This window comes from Bidens hawaiensis, unplaced genomic scaffold (genome assembly GCF_021521415.1).
Source record: "Bidens hawaiensis isolate Kalapana, Puna unplaced genomic scaffold, B.hawaiensis_p1.1 tig00032405_1, whole genome shotgun sequence".
In the NCBI taxonomy this organism is placed as follows: domain Eukaryota; kingdom Viridiplantae; phylum Streptophyta; class Magnoliopsida; order Asterales; family Asteraceae; genus Bidens; species Bidens hawaiensis.
Window position 1 is genome coordinate 23,290 of NW_027495514.1, and position 15,968 is coordinate 39,257.

Genomic DNA, 15,968 nt, shown 5'->3' on the forward strand with positions numbered 1-15,968 from the left:
CCTAAAATATACAAAAGACAATACGCCGCGTATAGCCCTATACGCAGCGTATAACCCGTACGATCCGACAACCCTATGACAGGCCAGGCTAGGACGTCAAATCGTACCCTAATACGCCGCGTATAGACCTATACGCGGCGCTTAGGGTGGTTGTGGGGCGGTGTCCCTAGCAGGGCCCAAATTATAAACCTCATTGGAATAAATAGAAAACAAAATCATAACAAGAACAAAACCGACAAAAAATCATACCAGAATTTAGGCTAAACTAAAGTTATAATGAACAGGCTTACTCGTATTAAATAAAATTTGCTATGCCTTCAATATTTACGGTTAGCTTCAAATCAACCGTGAAACCGAACCAGCGAACGGTTTCACAGTTTCAAGCGAAACAATGAACACCCATAAATTTGTTACGTGATTACTAAAGTATGTATTTCCCTCTGCATCGTGCGGGCACCCGTCTAGTATATATATGTGTGTGTGTGTGTGTGTGTGTGGATGATGTGATGGGGCAATATTGCGTACGAACTACCAAACCTTAAAATGAAAATTGTCCCCTGCTAACGTGACGTGACATCAGCTGCTCTACTACACATAGCCTTAGGTGCACGCCTTCCACCCTAAAAGGTATATTTAATTACAATACACATAGATTGCTAATTTAACAGACTTTGTGTTCTTAGATATTTTTTTTACTTCACAAACTCTTTATATTATCTTAAATCTTAAATATATATAAACGAAACCTTCCTAATTCTCTCAAATCATCTAATTATTTTATTGTAGATGACGGTTTCTCAAATCATCGAATTCATGGGTATGAATCTCACCAAACTCAGATAGCCCTTAAACGGGTTATAACATCTCATTATATTAAAAATTAATCTCATCAAATATTTGATATGAAAATCCTATAAAATGAGGATATAATAAAAATTAATATCTGTTATTTTTAATATATTATTGTTAATTAAGAAACAATTATAAAAATAAAAAAAGGCCAGTCATGGGTCTCACAAAACCCAGATAGCTTTTAAACCAGGTTATAATATCTCACTTATTTGTGACATCCTTTCATTATCAAATCATAAATATATTATTAACTTTTTTACAATAAATAAAATTAAAATCCTAAAAAATATATAAATATTAGAAACGAATAATAGAAAACAACCCGAAAGCTAGTTAATTATAAAAATAATACATTCCAATATTCCATCTATTATTAAGGCTATCATTTTACTAAACTTGTTATATGTGAAAACCGCAATTCTATAAAAGGTCAAAACCGCCTAACTAAACTGTTTTGGTCAGTTTGGCCAGCCCAATCAACCCGGACGGTAAATGTCATGTTTAGAAATTAGAATATAAAGAAAAATAGCCTACAGATTTCTCATGTAAAAACAAAATTAAATTAATTTAAATTAAATATGTAACAACTAACAACTAATTTGGTTCTACTTATTACTCATGTAACCAACTGTTATTTCTTTAAAAACGCGCAGTAGAAAGCTGCAAAAATCACTGAATGCACCTGATCAACAAATATAATAGCAGGTACAAAGCCATTACATTATAACCGTTTATGCATCAGAGATTCACAATTAAAGCAAAATACACAAGTTTTCACTTTTCACAATTCTCTTACCTAAAATCAGTTCTGTATTGACTTTTGAATGTCCTACAAGAAGTGATTCCAACACAGCAAACTGATACAGTAAATAGACCAACTGCTACAAACAAAAAGTATTGAAATGCTATCTCCACAAATATGTAACAAAACTACAAAACAAAATTCTAAATAATATCTATAGCAAATTTGTGAGTAAAAACAACAAACTCGTCTCAACTCTGAAACAAAACTATACTATACATTAATATCATCTGTCTGCTGATGGGCTGCTTTTATTCATCAACAACCAAAACCCTCACTCATTCTGTAACAGAAACCTCTTGGTCAACCCTCCAGTAGTTAGAGTTGTTAAACTCGCTCAACTCAGATCCACTTTGATCCGGGTTCTCTTTTTCCGGCTCATTAGGGCCCACCTGTGTTTTTAAAGGCCCGGCTTCTCCAACAATACCCTCCTTAAGGGCCTGATCCATGGCCTTCTCGGAACCACCTTCTAATTCATCTTTTTGGCTTAAATCTGATGAAGGGTCCGCCAAAGAACCGGAATCGAGAAACGGGTTCACCCCTGACACTGAAACTGATTCATGCATGGACCTATCTGCACTATTTACCTCAGTATTGGAGGTTTCTAAATTTTTATCATTTATTGAATTGTCTTCGACAAATGGATTTCCATTGTTGGAATTCTTGTTAACAACCAACTCCTCATCCTCCCCAATCACCACTTCATTGTCACTGCTGTTGTTGCCACTGTTTGATGTGCCATTTAAGTTGATCTCATCCATCTGTTCACAAAGTGACGTGGCACTCGTTGCCACATCATCGCCTGTTCTCTCGTCTTGAAAAGCAAACCAATTGGAATTTGTAAACATACTGCAACAACAAAAAATGAAAATAAAAACTAATTGGTCACAATTTTGAACTCTCAGATGTATATTCAGTTGTTACATAATAATTGTATCAAACTAGTAATTTTTTCTTAAGTAAGCTCACCTTCCTTGGTCATCACCCAACCTCAGGGATGATATGACAACTTCAGCAGATTCATCATCTAAGTAACCATCCTGCAAAAACATGATTAAACCATAAAATTAAATCGTCACAACATATATTTGCTGAATTAACAAACCGAATTCAAAAATTACCTCATCATCTCGATTAAGTGTATCATGACCCTCTTCACTTTCTTCATTGTCATATACGCTGTATCTAAATGCTTGACTTAAATTATTTGCTAGAGCAGCCACATCATAGTCTCTGTCATCGTCGTCACTGTCCCTACTTCTGTCTTGAAGTGCAGATGGCCGACTGAAATCATAATATTTTAAACATACAATATTATCATTAAAAATCAAATATTTCAATCAGATGTATAAAAGAATCATACCCGCAGGCCCACCGATGCACATTTTCAATAACATTACGTTCTTGTAGGGCGGTTGTATGCCACTCATTCCATTCACTATTTTCCTAGATTACAAAGAAAGTAAATGTTCCATTTAAGACCCTTAAAATTAATAAATACATAATTGGAATAGCATTTTATATGAACTAATAGTGCACCTTAATATGTGTTTGGATACGAGTATCATCATTTCCCAGCTGCATAATCTTATTAGCAATGCGAGTGATATGTCCAATGTTCCCAACCCGCAGTGCATTTCTCCCAGTAGCTGGTAAAGTTGGCTGCATAAGTGACAGTATTATTACTTTTGAGTTGGGTATTCATATAATTAGTTTGTGGCTTTATGCAACCTACCACACTTTTATGAGAAAAATTACCATCAAGTACCTGATTAAGTTCACCAGAAATGGTAGAGCAATTCTCTGTTCGAAGAATCTTTGTAATCAAATCACAATCTTGAAATAGATGATGGACAATGGTGTCATTTTTGCTTTCCAGGCAAGAATATATTATACTCTCAACATGATGATGCAAAGCATTATTAAATGGGTACCTATATGAGTGAAAGAGAAATTAAATCATGCCTCGTTTCAACTGCGTTCAGCCATGGTCAACCTTTATTACAGTCAACTTCATAATATGTATAAGGGAGTCTTACTCAAAGAAAAGATCAAGAACCCTTTGAATAGTTCCAGAGGCAATTAATTCCTGTTCTGCAATTTGATTCTCAGTCTTCAGTAAAACTGCAATGAACTCCACAATCTGCAAGCGGGTAGATATCAAATTTGGAGCCGATACCAATCACAGTTTTTCTAGCTTATCCAATTTAAGATTATTAAAAAGGACCATTTCATCCTTATTTTTTCTAAAACTTTAACTTTTAATATATGCCAATTTTTAACTAATAGACCATTCTATCCCTTTTAATTACATCATGTTTTTATACCTGATGCATATTATTTAAATATTGCTCAATGTCCTCTCATGTTTGACGACAACCGAAGCATCTCTCGACACTTCTTCAAAATTGCAAACCCTTCGAATGTCTATTGCATCTAATAGTCTACACTGTAAACCATTTATCGAATCTAATCGAACCAGGGTGGTATGATCATTTATTAAATTGTTTCTAATTAATTGGGTATATATGATATATTAACTACTTTGTTATGGCATATATGACCTTTTTAGTTTCACATGGGTATATATGATATTTCAATATGTATATCTGAAATTGCCCCTATTAAATAAGATCTTTATGTTTCCATTATATAAATAGACAAGAATTAAAACCAACCTTTAAGCGATGTTTCCCTAGAGGAGGCTTCAATAGACCATATGTGGTTGGCAAAACACTCTCATCCAGTGACACATTCAACAGCGACAACAAGCCACCTAAAATCATAACGGCAATCAAAGAAGATTAATACAATCAAAAGAAAATTTACAGTTCATACTGCAGATGCCTCATTCCTGTAGATTGTATAAAATTCATTTGAAGAATTACTGACATGGTTAGTACAAAACGCACCAAGTTTTGGCAGCATTGCATCTACAGTCTCCTGGTTTGCTTGCACGGGCGGTTCGTATACTTGTTGACCTTGAAAAGAATTAAATAATGATGAACGAGCTGATCTTTTAGGGTCTAACAAGGATATACACACAGCTAATGAGTGAAAAAGTCCAGATTTTGAATGTGAATCTTCCAACGCATGACCAAATATCCTTGTAACATAACTGAGAAAAAAATAAAGAAATACATAAAACAAAACAAAATCTTATCGAAAACCATTAACGACGGGAAATTAAAGTAGTAATTGCATATGATGATGTCACGCAAACCTTGAGCTAGAAAGCTTAGAGGCAAGTGGAGATGGAGCACTTCGAGTTATAGCACATAAGGTTTCAGCTGCATTTGCATGTACTTCAGGAGGATTCTGAAAAAAATGAAGAAAAAGAATTATAGCAGGCATTAGACATGGCTGACATGGCATATGTTCGTATATTTAAAAAAACTCTACTCACAGATGGATTGAGTTTATCAACAATCATCTCTAACATATTGCTATCGGCCAACCATTGCATAACTTCTTCATAATTGGGATACATATTGTCATCAGCTCCAACAAGTCTCACCAAAATCTGTGTATAAGGAAGTAGGATAACCAATTAATCACCAAGTAAGCATGATCATAAACCTAAAAATCCAATTGCAAGTGCCACTAATTCAATCATATAGTAGACCGCTAGGTGCTGCAACACGAATAAGAAATTTACTCACCTCTTTTATTGAAGTGATTCCTATTAAATCAACGAGCTGCTGGAGAACATGCTGATGGACCTGTGGCGTATACAATTACAAACTCAAATCATATTTCCAACATGCTAAAAGAGAAAACCATAAATGCCAAAAAGGTATCTAGTGATTCACTTACTTGAACATAATTCATAAGTGGAACCGTCTTCCGTAACATGAGGCATATCACAACCTACAAGAGAGCAGATAAAAATCTAAGCAATCTTCTAGAAATGCGCCTAGCAAATCAATGATCACCATCCACTAATTATACTACTAATGGCACCGATAATGAGTTAAAAATAATCGCAACGATAATAAATGATCTAAAAATGCCACTAATTGGGAACCTTTACCGGCGTATATATATCCGCATACCAAATATTACAACTGATAATGTACTGGTAATATAGGCGGAAAGATGAAGCTTATAGAAACATACCTTACTGAAGTACCCCGCCAGCAAGGCACCATGTGGATGAGTTGGCTCCAAGAAAGAAAAAAGTAAATCCATTAGCTGCAAATTTAAGAGTGTCAAACTGAATTAGTGAATTAGATGAATATGTAATCAAATTCTATAAGCTCTAGCAATCATAGAAAAAATAGCGCACCTCCTCTTCCTCTACTAATGTTTTGAAGATTACATCAATTTCACATGTAAATATTTCGGAAGCAACAAAAGGAAACCTGTATTATAAAGAAATATCAGTTAATACAAAGACATTGAATTCCAACATATAAAGAGGGTAAGAGAAAAACAAAGATAGAAAAATAGAAGAACGATCAAATAATCAAAGTTTCCACCTACTTGAATGTGCGTTTGCTATCAACAGACTCCTGAGATTCTTCTATGATATACCTCAATAGCTGTTCAACCTGGGCTCTGTCACGCAAGCTGGAGAAACAAGTACCGTTAACGTAAATTAATATAGATAGTAGTGGCAAATCGATGATATCAAATTACTAGTGAAGTATATTACAAATTAATAAGGCGACTATTCAACGTTTTGCATTCTTGAATTATATCTTCTTCATCCAAGAGCTCTTCCAAAGTGAAATCATCCTTGTCCAACACCGACTCAATCTAAGCCACATGATAAACCCTTTGTTAGGCTTGAACGACACAAAAAGGTTGTTTAACAGCTTGCAGAGTAAAACAACGTGATCTTTCGAAACTAGATATATAGTTCTCTAAGAAGTAGTTTATATTAGCACGCCCTAACTATAACTCCACTCCATATGCTGATATATAGTTTCTAATAAATATCAATCATAAATCATAATCAACTACATACTTCATTCCTTATATATATGTATCAAGCTGATGATAAAGCTGGCAAAACAGGTTTACCATGTTAAGCATGACAGAGACGACGTGACTAACACAAGTATTAAACATGAATACGGCTCGTTTAACTACTTTATATCTCGAGCCTATAACACAGTTGTATGTTTCTGATGCAGTTTCGGAAGCGATCAATGGCTCGAGAGACTCATGATAATCAAAGACGATAAAACGAACCAATGGTTCAAGAACAAAGTTCTTATAATTAAAATTCAATCAAAAACTAATGAACTAAACAACCATAACCCTATTATACTAAACAAAGAAAAGAGTAAGTATGGAAACAAGATAAACACAAAATATAATATTAAAAGATAATAAAAATAATAACTTAACTTAAGAGATGCTCCTGCATCATACACCCCGTCTTTGAATAAAACTCGTCCTCGAGTTTTACCTTCAAACCAAAGCCACCCGGATCAAATGGAACATCAACTCGATCTTGTTTTATTATTATCGTCACGACCCACCCAAACCGCTCAACTTTACAAGTCGTCTCACCCGGATCTAAATTCGTACCACCCGGGTCTATTGGGTTGTCGGGTCTCTCCACCTCCTTCTCCCCGTCTTTGAAAAAGACTCGTCCTCGAGTCTTGAGAATGTCGAAAAGATCGCCTCCTTTTTTTCCATTTTGATCCATATACGTAAGGTTAAATAACAACCGAGTTTCTACATGCTTCGCATCTTTATTTTGTGGCACCATTTCATTTGAAAAACCACCATCCATGGAATAAATTAAAGGACTTAAAAGACTTTGCTGTAGAGTAGTTTTTCCCACGAGGTCTTCACATAATTTCCCATGCATGAGCCTTAAATTCTCAATTAATGTACCCTTCATATCAATATGGAAATCCTTATCATTAAAACTCGACATACTTTCCTTCATTTGAATATTTTTTCCATTTTGAAAGTCCATAATTATAGGTTGATTAGGCCTATTATTATTAAGTTGAAATCCCGAAAATTGAGGGTCAATAAAACCCAGATCTTTTTGGGAAAAATATGGACTGTCAATGAAGGTAGCCGGAATACCAGTCCCCACCGTGGGGATTACCCCGAACGGAGTTTGAGACCCAATAGCAGTTGCTGCACCATCTAGAACCACTGATGGAACACTACCATCAGCCACCATACGAGTTGACGTACCACCGTTAATGGCCGTTTCTCTCCTTAAAACTGCATATATCGCTTCGTCTTCTTGAACAGTGATTCCGCTAATAACCTTTTGGACAAACGAATATTCTTCTTCATCGAAATCACTTCCGCCTTCATCAAACTTAGGCCCATCTTGCGACTCGCCTTCGGTATATGTCGGCTCATAGAACTGGAGTGGGTGACGGCCAAACGGATGCTGCTCTCCGTCGCCATCTTCGTCCCAGACGACGGTGCTTGACTCGGTTTCTGTCTTGCACATCTCCTGTTGTAACTCGAGATCGTGGACTCGTTTTCGGAGCCGTTCGATCTCTTCAAGATAGCGGACTTTTGTTGTTGGACTCGTTTGATCTTCTTAAGATCCCGTGGGTCGGAATAGACTCCACCGCTGCCTCAGTCGGCGACTCTGCGAGTAGGACGTCGATCTTCTCCACAAGCACATGAATAGAAAACACTCGTGTCGTTGCCTCTGTCGGTGAATCTACGCGCAAACAAGTATTCGCGTTCATGTCGAGCCATTTGAGAACCAAAAGCTCTGATACCAACTGATGCAGTTTCAGAAGCGATCAATGGCTCGAGAGACTCATGATAATCAAAGACGATAAAACGAACCAATGGTTCAAGAACAAAGTTCTTATAATTAAAATTCAATCAAAAACTAATGAACTAAACAACCATAACCCTATTTATACTAAACAAAGAAAAGAGATAAGTATGGAAACAAGATAAACACAAAATATAATATTAAAAGATAATAAAAATAATAATTTAACTTAAGAGATGCTCCTGCATCAGTTTCATTCACCAATAAGTAGAAACGATGGAGCCTAGCTTACTAATTTTAATTATTTAAAAAACATAAAAAAATTACATAGTGTACTTTTTATTAAACAGGTTTAATCGTGTCGTAAATATGTCAGGAACTGCTAGCCCTAGCTGATATCTAATTAAGCCTCGAAGACACAATAAACTGATGCCATAATGATGCCAAGCAAGTTGTGTAATAACTAATATACTACAATACATGAATACAATACCTAGATCCATTAAGCAGCAGGTGAACATTCAAATTCATAACAGAAATCATGCAGAACTGATAACACTATATATCATTCACAATTTAATCACATTAAAATTAACAATAAATAATAAATGAAATTAGCGTAGCTTACAGGTGAAGAAGCAGAAAGAGCTGTAAGCTTCCAAAACATAATTAGGAAGTTAGTTATTTGGATCTGCAAACCCTAATTGACGGTTAGTTATTGAATATAAAGTTATAAACCCTATGGATTTTGAAGGTGAACGGTGTGTTGTGTGGTGTGGTCTGGTCTGGTCTCTAATGATAAAATGAGGTCCGGATAAATTACTATTTATCAACATTAAATAGTGATGACGTGGTTTTACGGATCACCTAAAGCGTGCCTTCATGAGTTCATGGTTCATACCGTTTCGCTCTAATAATATCCTATTATTATTTAATTAATTTAATTTAATTTAATCACGTATAGTTATAATAAATAAATCATGATATAAACATGTACACTTGTAGACACATATGTCGTTATTGTATACTTTTTTATGTATTATTAGATTAATAACACACATTTCAATACTTCATTTGTTAACTTATACATCAAAACTAATTTTATCTTAGATTTTCGAAACATTATAATATCACTCATTAAAAATATAATATAAACAAAAACATTGCCGCCTTACATAATAAACGAGTTATAACTAAAAATCTCATTGATAGACTAAAGAATTGGTTGTTGTTAATCCTTAAGTTTTAAAATTGAGTAATTGTTGAAACCGACTCGTTAATTTGGCTAGTCAAAGTTGTTACTTTCATTCAAAAAAATTTTCTTTTTTATTTTCGTATCGGGAACCTTAAAATTTAAAAGTCTTGTCATCATCCAAATCGCTAACTCTATTTACTTTTTAACGTTAAGCCATGGACATTTCTATAATTTTACCTATAAGGATGAAAATGACAACTACGACCAAACCTCATGGCCGAAAAAAACCTTTTGATAAACTCTTAAACCAACACACCTTAGCTTTCTTCATCCAATTGCATTCTCTCCTAAATATTCATCCATTCAACCTATTAACAAACAATATTCATTTATGTTTGTTTGTTTAATAAATAAACAAACATAAACACAAATTTTTGTTCGTTCAATAGAATGAACATGTGTTTATGCTCATTTGTTTAACACGTTTTGTGCATTCATTTTTGTAAAAGAAAGCAACAGGCACCTCAAAAGAAAAAAGAACTAACAAATTCACTACACCTTGAACCTACACTAGCCATCCCAGATTCAACTACAATAAGCATACCCTACGTAACCAAAACCGATCAAATGAAATTTAAAGTTCGAAATTCAAAGTTCCAACTATCCAAAATTCTTTTTTCTTTTAACCGCATATCTAACTAACTCTACTCTTAAAAGAATATTTATTTTCACGACCCAAAGACTTGAACCCATACTCCTATCAAGGTCCAACTCAATACTTTGATACCGCTAGACGCTAGACTCAAGACCTTCTGGTCCAAACTATCCCAAGTTTCCAAACACAACTTGCAGCGCAATCCCGTTTACAGCCCGCCCAATACCCCATTCATACCCAATACACCTTTTAAATATCAAACTAAAACCAAATTAAATTAAACAAATCCCATCCATCACTTCAAACTTCATGCTCTCAATTCACTCCACCGATTTAACACATTTTTACATACCAAAACCGGGAGCTCCAAACCGACCCTACCCGCATACATTAACCTTAACCATAGCTCACACAAACGACCAGTTCACAAACGAGAAAGCAAGGCAATGGACCGTGGTCTCATCGGCAGCAACCACCTTCCAAGCTATGGCTTCTTCATACGAAATGTGGCGTCCCATTGTCGACATACATATCCCACCAGGCAGATATGCAAACCCCTGAAAAACAACAAACCTAAACTTTCACATTCTTAAAACAAGCCAACCTGAAAGCAGGTTCCAACTAAAACCAAACACATACCTGTTGCATTATCTTTGCAAATTCTGGAAATAGAGCTTTCCGACCCGCTTCATCAAACATTTTGTCTAGCGTGATGTCTTGTAACGCCACCAGAGTCGTTTCCAGCATGTCGAGCCCCGCCTGGTTGGCGAATATAAAAACCGGAAGCGACTGCAAACCAAAACTCACAAAACTTTGTAATCAAATAAAATTTAAAAAAAAAAAACTCGTTAAAAGCGTAACATGATCATAAGTTCATAACCATGGTACCTTTAAAGAACAGCACAAAATGGCATCTTGATGCTGCCAAAGATCTTTCAATAACGAGTCCCCAACAACCGAACCAGAAGTCAGCAAATCCGAACCTAGATGGAAGCTGATGTAAAGAAAGGGACCATTAAAGCGCGTTTATTCATTTTTTTTTAAAACTTTTACGGCTGTTTTGAGATGAGCAAACTTACGTGTAGCTTTGGCAGATCCATTGAGCGAGAGTAAGTGCTTCTGGTGAGCTAGGAGACAGTTTCGGGGCCAGTGACGGGCTCACTCCAGAAGGGGATATAGCCATGGCAACCCTCTGAACCGAGTTGATGACACTGCGAACATACTGTCGAGCCATGGTTGCCACACTATCAGCTAGATTGTTCTCAAACGGGAACTGAAAAGCGATGGTCAAGACCGATCTCATGTTACCCGATGGACCGTGGTTTGCTGACTGGCCTACTTCTAGACTTGAAGTCAAGTCAAGGGTCCGTTGTGTTGTTCCCGTTGCTTCCTTTGGGTCCCCCTGGTCAAAAAAAGTTCCGGTCAACAAAAGTCGAGAAATCTTAAAGTTAAAATAACCAAGAGTAAATGTCAACTCAACTAATTTAGGATCCAAAGGAATGATGCGAAAACCGGATGGTATAAGAGGCGCATCGTCTGGAAACATTTCATCAATTGGCGCAAAAAAAAGGTCAGAACAAGCTCCCACAGTATTCTCATCAATTCCGCTGCATAACTATCGAAAATAATCACACCATTAGGAGCCATATTGATTAGACTGGTTTATGTCTTTAAAGGATTAATGAAAGTAATAGAGGCTGATTAAGCACCTGTAAGAGATGAATGTCTCGTGACACAAAAGGATCTTCTTGACCAACTGCATGACCTTCAAGTCTAATAACTTCAAGCATCTGCAGATAGATCAAACCTTAGATATTATCAAGCATTTAATAAATTAAGAAAATGGTTTATAACTGCAAAAAGTTACCTCTTCATGTTCAATTGTCTGGCCAAGTGGCATGATAATCTGGCTACCAGTAAACCTTGTGGGCCGCATCCCTTGATATCCATACGGGCTAGCTTTTACAGAAGCAGCCGAGTAAGCATCAACATTAAAATCAGCCCATTCTGATCGATGCTCCCGTAAAAACCGAACCAACGCAGCCGGAGGTACATTCTGCCAAAAAAATAAAATAATAAAAAATCAAGAATAAAATATTGTTCACATTTTTCACTAAAAACAATAAAACACTCACTTGAAACAGCATCGAGGCCTTTGCACAAAGAACGCCTCCAAGAAACGAGAGGGAATTGGAAGAATTAGTTGAGGAGCTAAGATGTTTGGTTGAATTAATGGAGACTATCACATCTTCAGCACCGTCACAGTTCATTAATGACCACCCGTCATCATTAAATCCATTAATAGCATCATTGAATCCTCTGATACACCATCATAACAAATCATTCATTAATTTTGACTTTTTCATTCTAACGCGAGATTTCAACTTTTCCAACATTACATAATATAATAATATAATCTACCTGCTTAATCTTTGACTTAGAGTCCGCAAAATAGCCGGTTGCCTTCCAAGCCCATAAACAACTTCTCCACTCGATTCTTGGGCTATTTGCCTAATATAAAGCAAGGCCTACAGCGAAAAGAATTACTATCATTTAGTCACATCAAAAATAACCGGTTGTAATAAAACAAGTTGATAATAATCAAATGATAATAAGATTCTACTCACTGCAATGGTCATCTTCTGTGCTACAACTTTAGAAGATTCATAAAGTGGGCGAATAACCTCGGGGGCACTCCACGGCTACAAAATAAATAGCGGTTTCTAAATAATTTTTCTTAAAATTGGCGAATAAGGTACAAAAAAGTCTTGTTGTCACCTCAAGGTTAAGGTGGTCAACTATGTGAATTATGGAACTGCCACCATCACACGGCCTAATCAGGTAGCCACTTGGAAGCATTTCCCCCCTTACAAATTGGGCAGTGGATGCAGCATTCGGGCCACCACCAGAGCCCGAAAGGGACCTCTCACACACCTTAAAGAACAACATATGCATCATAGGTAAATTTCTAATAAAGATAATAGTGAACTGTTAATGGTTAAATTAACTTACCACAAGACTACCATTTTCTAAACTTGTAGTGTATCTCAAAGTCCAGAAATCTCGTGCTGGAGCCAGTGTGGTTGGAGCATAAACCTAAATGAAAATTTAAAGACCAATTAATCCAATTTAACCAAAATTAATGTGCTACATAGACATTAAAATAACTGCAAATCACCTGTGTATAAACAAGTTCAATAGTTCCACCGTTTCCGGCAGGTAACATTGTGAAAACTTCAAGATTCCGGCAGTCTCGATACCAAGATGTACGATCTTTAAGGATCTCCACAATCTTGAAAAATTAAAATATTGGAATCAGGCTTCAAATTAGCTTCTGAAAAAGAACATGATTATATATCGGTCTTACCTTTGTGGGCTCTAAACTTACAAGACCGCAGGCTCTAGCTGCCACTCCACTACAACCCTGTGAAATGGCAAAGATCCCAACCGAATCCGGACCAGGCTGGAACATAACCAACAAAATAATTTAATAATCAAGATACAAAAATATATATATAAAGTTGCTTTGACAAGAAAGGGCAGGAACCTTCATCCCAGGCATCTGGACCCAATCAACAGCAGTTCCTGTAGCCTTTGAAAGGAACTCCGTCAAAGTTTCCTCTGCAATCGAGAGGAGTCTAGAAGATGCACAAAATGTAATAAGATAGACGAAAAATGTAAATAAAAAATAACTCATAAAAAATTGTTATAAAATTACCCAGCTGGGTTATTAGCATCTCGGAGAGAATGCTGGGGAGTGGTAACCGCAGATTCACAGCTCGCATCCGTGACAGCTGAAGCCTGCGGTTGGTTGATTACATAAATAATAAATGATAGAAGTAAAAAAAAAAGATAAAATATATTTCAATGTTTACTGGTAAGAGCTTACTGTGTGCAACTGTTGGCGCATATACCCATTTTCATATACGAGCTGAGACACCTGTTTCTGCAGCCGATCGTTCTCCTCCATCAACAACTTGTTCATGGCGGACAATTTTTGGTTCACCATTTGGAGTCTAGAAGACTCTTTTCTCTGTTTCTCTCGACATCTGATTCAGAAATAACACAAAACAGTTCAAAGATAATAATAAATCACCTTAAAATTTATAATCAATCAAATATATTTCAACAAAGAATGTCAAAATCACTACTTTTTCACATCATTGATTACGATCAACAATCTTGATTGTAGTGTTATTTCAAGATACATGGTTATAAGATCAAATCCAGAGATTCAACATGACAACAGATACATAAATTAAATGGATGTTTAAAGGAAAGCCAACATTGATTACTACCAAGTACTAACAATCTTGAAATCCTCTTATTATTTCAAGAAGCACGGTTATATGATCAAATCCAGAGATCAGACGTAGAGCAAATACATAAATTAAATAAAGGAAAGCTACAAACTTCTATCAATTGGAAAGATAAATATTAAAAATATCAACATACAAATCTCAGATTCAAGAATCAAGTGCATGGTGCTAAATTCAACCAAATTCAGGATCTTTGTGCATCTAATGGCAATATTAACAACATATGTAATCATCAAAATTAAAGCTTTTCAAGAAACATGGTTATAGAATCGAATCCAGAGACCAAAACACAGAAAATACAGAAATTAAATGGATATTAAAGAAAAGCCACAAACTTTAAGCAATTACAAATCTCAGATTCAAGAATCAAGTGCATGGTACTAAATTCAAGCAAATCAAGGATCTTTGTGCATCTAATGACAAGATTAACAACATATGTAATCATCAAAATTAAAGCTTTTCAAGAAACATGGTTATAGAATCAAATCCAGAGATCAAAACACAGAAAATACACAATTGAAATGGATATCAAAGGAAAGCCACAAACTTTAAGCAATTACAAATCTCAGATTCAAGAATCAAGTGCATGGTACTAAATCCAACCAAAAAGTAAGCATCTAATGACAAGATTTGACAACAAATGTAATAAAAATCAAAGCTTTTCTTCACCTGCGGTTCTGAAACCAGACTTTGATCTGTTTAGGCTCTATGTTGGACAAAATAGGGCATTCTCTGATCAACTGTTGCCTTTTTAAAGAACTAGGCTTTGGACACTCTGCATACACCCTCTCTAAAGCTTCAACCTGTTCAGCAGTATACCTTACATACTTGCCATTATCCAACTGGTGTTTCATGCTGCTACTGCCACTGCTGGTCTGTTGATGTTGAACAACCATCGCCATTATTATTATTATTAATATTATCCCAAAGGGGTGTTGAACACCTCAGGTGGTGTGATTTGTTGTGGTTTTTGAGATAAATGAGGTAAAAGAAACAAGAGACAAATTATCACACAAAAAAGAAGAACAAGGCCTTTGCTTTTTTGGGATTTTCAGTTTCATACATCCAGGTTTTGGAAAAGGGAAAGTAATATGTGACTAATATACAGACAAAATTTCAAGGTTTTTTTTCCCAAAAAAATCACTGCTTTTGTTTTTTCAAATTAAATTTCAAAATATTTGGAAAACTAAAAGGAAAAGAAAGAGGCAACAGCCTGTGAAATCTATTTCTTTTTCTTTCTTGAATTGACAATAAAAACAAAAAAATTGAGTGAAGATTGATGAAATCTTGAAGTGGGTTAATATGGGTTTGTTTGTTTGGTTTGTTGGTATGAAGAATAAGAACAGGAGATGAGTGAGAGTGAAACCCTAAGCATGTTTTCAGTAGTTGTTGAGGGGAAGAAAGAACTGAAGAAGAACAAGTATTTA

The 15,968-nt window shown here is 35.6% G+C and overlaps 2 protein-coding genes across 3 annotated transcripts; both read right to left on the reverse strand.

Annotated features, from left to right (window-relative positions):
* Positions 1–1,781: 1,781 nt before the first annotated feature.
* Positions 1,782–9,069, reverse strand: LOC143583455 (uncharacterized). Of its 2 annotated transcripts, XM_077065755.1 has the most exons (18): positions 9,001–9,069; positions 6,312–6,415; positions 6,140–6,226; positions 5,943–6,018; positions 5,774–5,848; positions 5,471–5,524; positions 5,317–5,376; positions 5,061–5,177; positions 4,878–4,972; positions 4,567–4,772; positions 4,333–4,430; positions 3,694–3,797; positions 3,423–3,588; positions 3,194–3,316; positions 3,018–3,100; positions 2,776–2,938; positions 2,624–2,694; positions 1,782–2,503 (listed from the first exon to the last, which is right to left on the reverse strand). In XM_077065755.1, exons 1-18 carry the CDS (start codon positions 9,037–9,039, stop codon positions 1,933–1,935), a joined length of 2,292 nt encoding a protein of 763 aa, XP_076921870.1. In that variant the 5' UTR covers positions 9,040–9,069; the 3' UTR covers positions 1,782–1,932. The 2 variants fall into 2 exon arrangements, with proteins under 2 accessions (XP_076921870.1, XP_076921871.1); XM_077065756.1 differs by lacking the exons at positions 5,943–6,018; positions 9,001–9,069 and having other exon boundaries at positions 6,312–6,348.
* Positions 9,070–10,512: 1,443 nt separating this feature from the next.
* On the reverse strand, positions 10,513–15,754 carry LOC143583454 (homeobox-leucine zipper protein REVOLUTA-like). Its single transcript, XM_077065754.1, has 18 exons — positions 15,211–15,754; positions 14,112–14,271; positions 13,941–14,023; positions 13,770–13,860; positions 13,590–13,685; positions 13,401–13,514; positions 13,235–13,318; positions 13,001–13,156; positions 12,850–12,924; positions 12,644–12,750; positions 12,358–12,541; positions 12,090–12,278; positions 11,932–12,012; positions 11,703–11,837; positions 11,302–11,624; positions 11,111–11,216; positions 10,862–11,011; positions 10,513–10,779 (listed from the first exon to the last, which is right to left on the reverse strand). Exons 1-18 carry the CDS (start codon positions 15,441–15,443, stop codon positions 10,630–10,632), a joined length of 2,517 nt encoding a protein of 838 aa, XP_076921869.1. The 5' UTR covers positions 15,444–15,754; the 3' UTR covers positions 10,513–10,629.
* Positions 15,755–15,968: the final 214 nt, after the last annotated feature.

Coding starts and splice junctions, on each gene's coding strand:
- LOC143583455 (XM_077065755.1), bottom strand. CDS start 9,039: ATGTTTTGGAAGCTTACAGCTCTTTCTGCTTCTTCACCT. Junction 4,973..5,060: donor TTGATAAACTCAATCCATCT/GTGAGTAGAGTT, acceptor CATTTTTTTCAG/AATCCTCCTGAAGTACATGC. Junction 4,773..4,877: donor TCTAAGCTTTCTAGCTCAAG/GTTTGCGTGACA, acceptor TTTTTTTCTCAG/TTATGTTACAAGGATATTTG.
- LOC143583454 (XM_077065754.1), bottom strand. CDS start 15,443: ATGGCGATGGTTGTTCAACATCAACAGACCAGCAGTGGCAGTAGCAGC. Junction 11,838..11,931: donor GAGACATTCATCTCTTACAG/GTGCTTAATCAG, acceptor TATTTTCGATAG/TTATGCAGCGGAATTGATGA. Junction 11,217..11,301: donor TGGATCTGCCAAAGCTACAC/GTAAGTTTGCTC, acceptor TCTTTACATCAG/CTTCCATCTAGGTTCGGATT.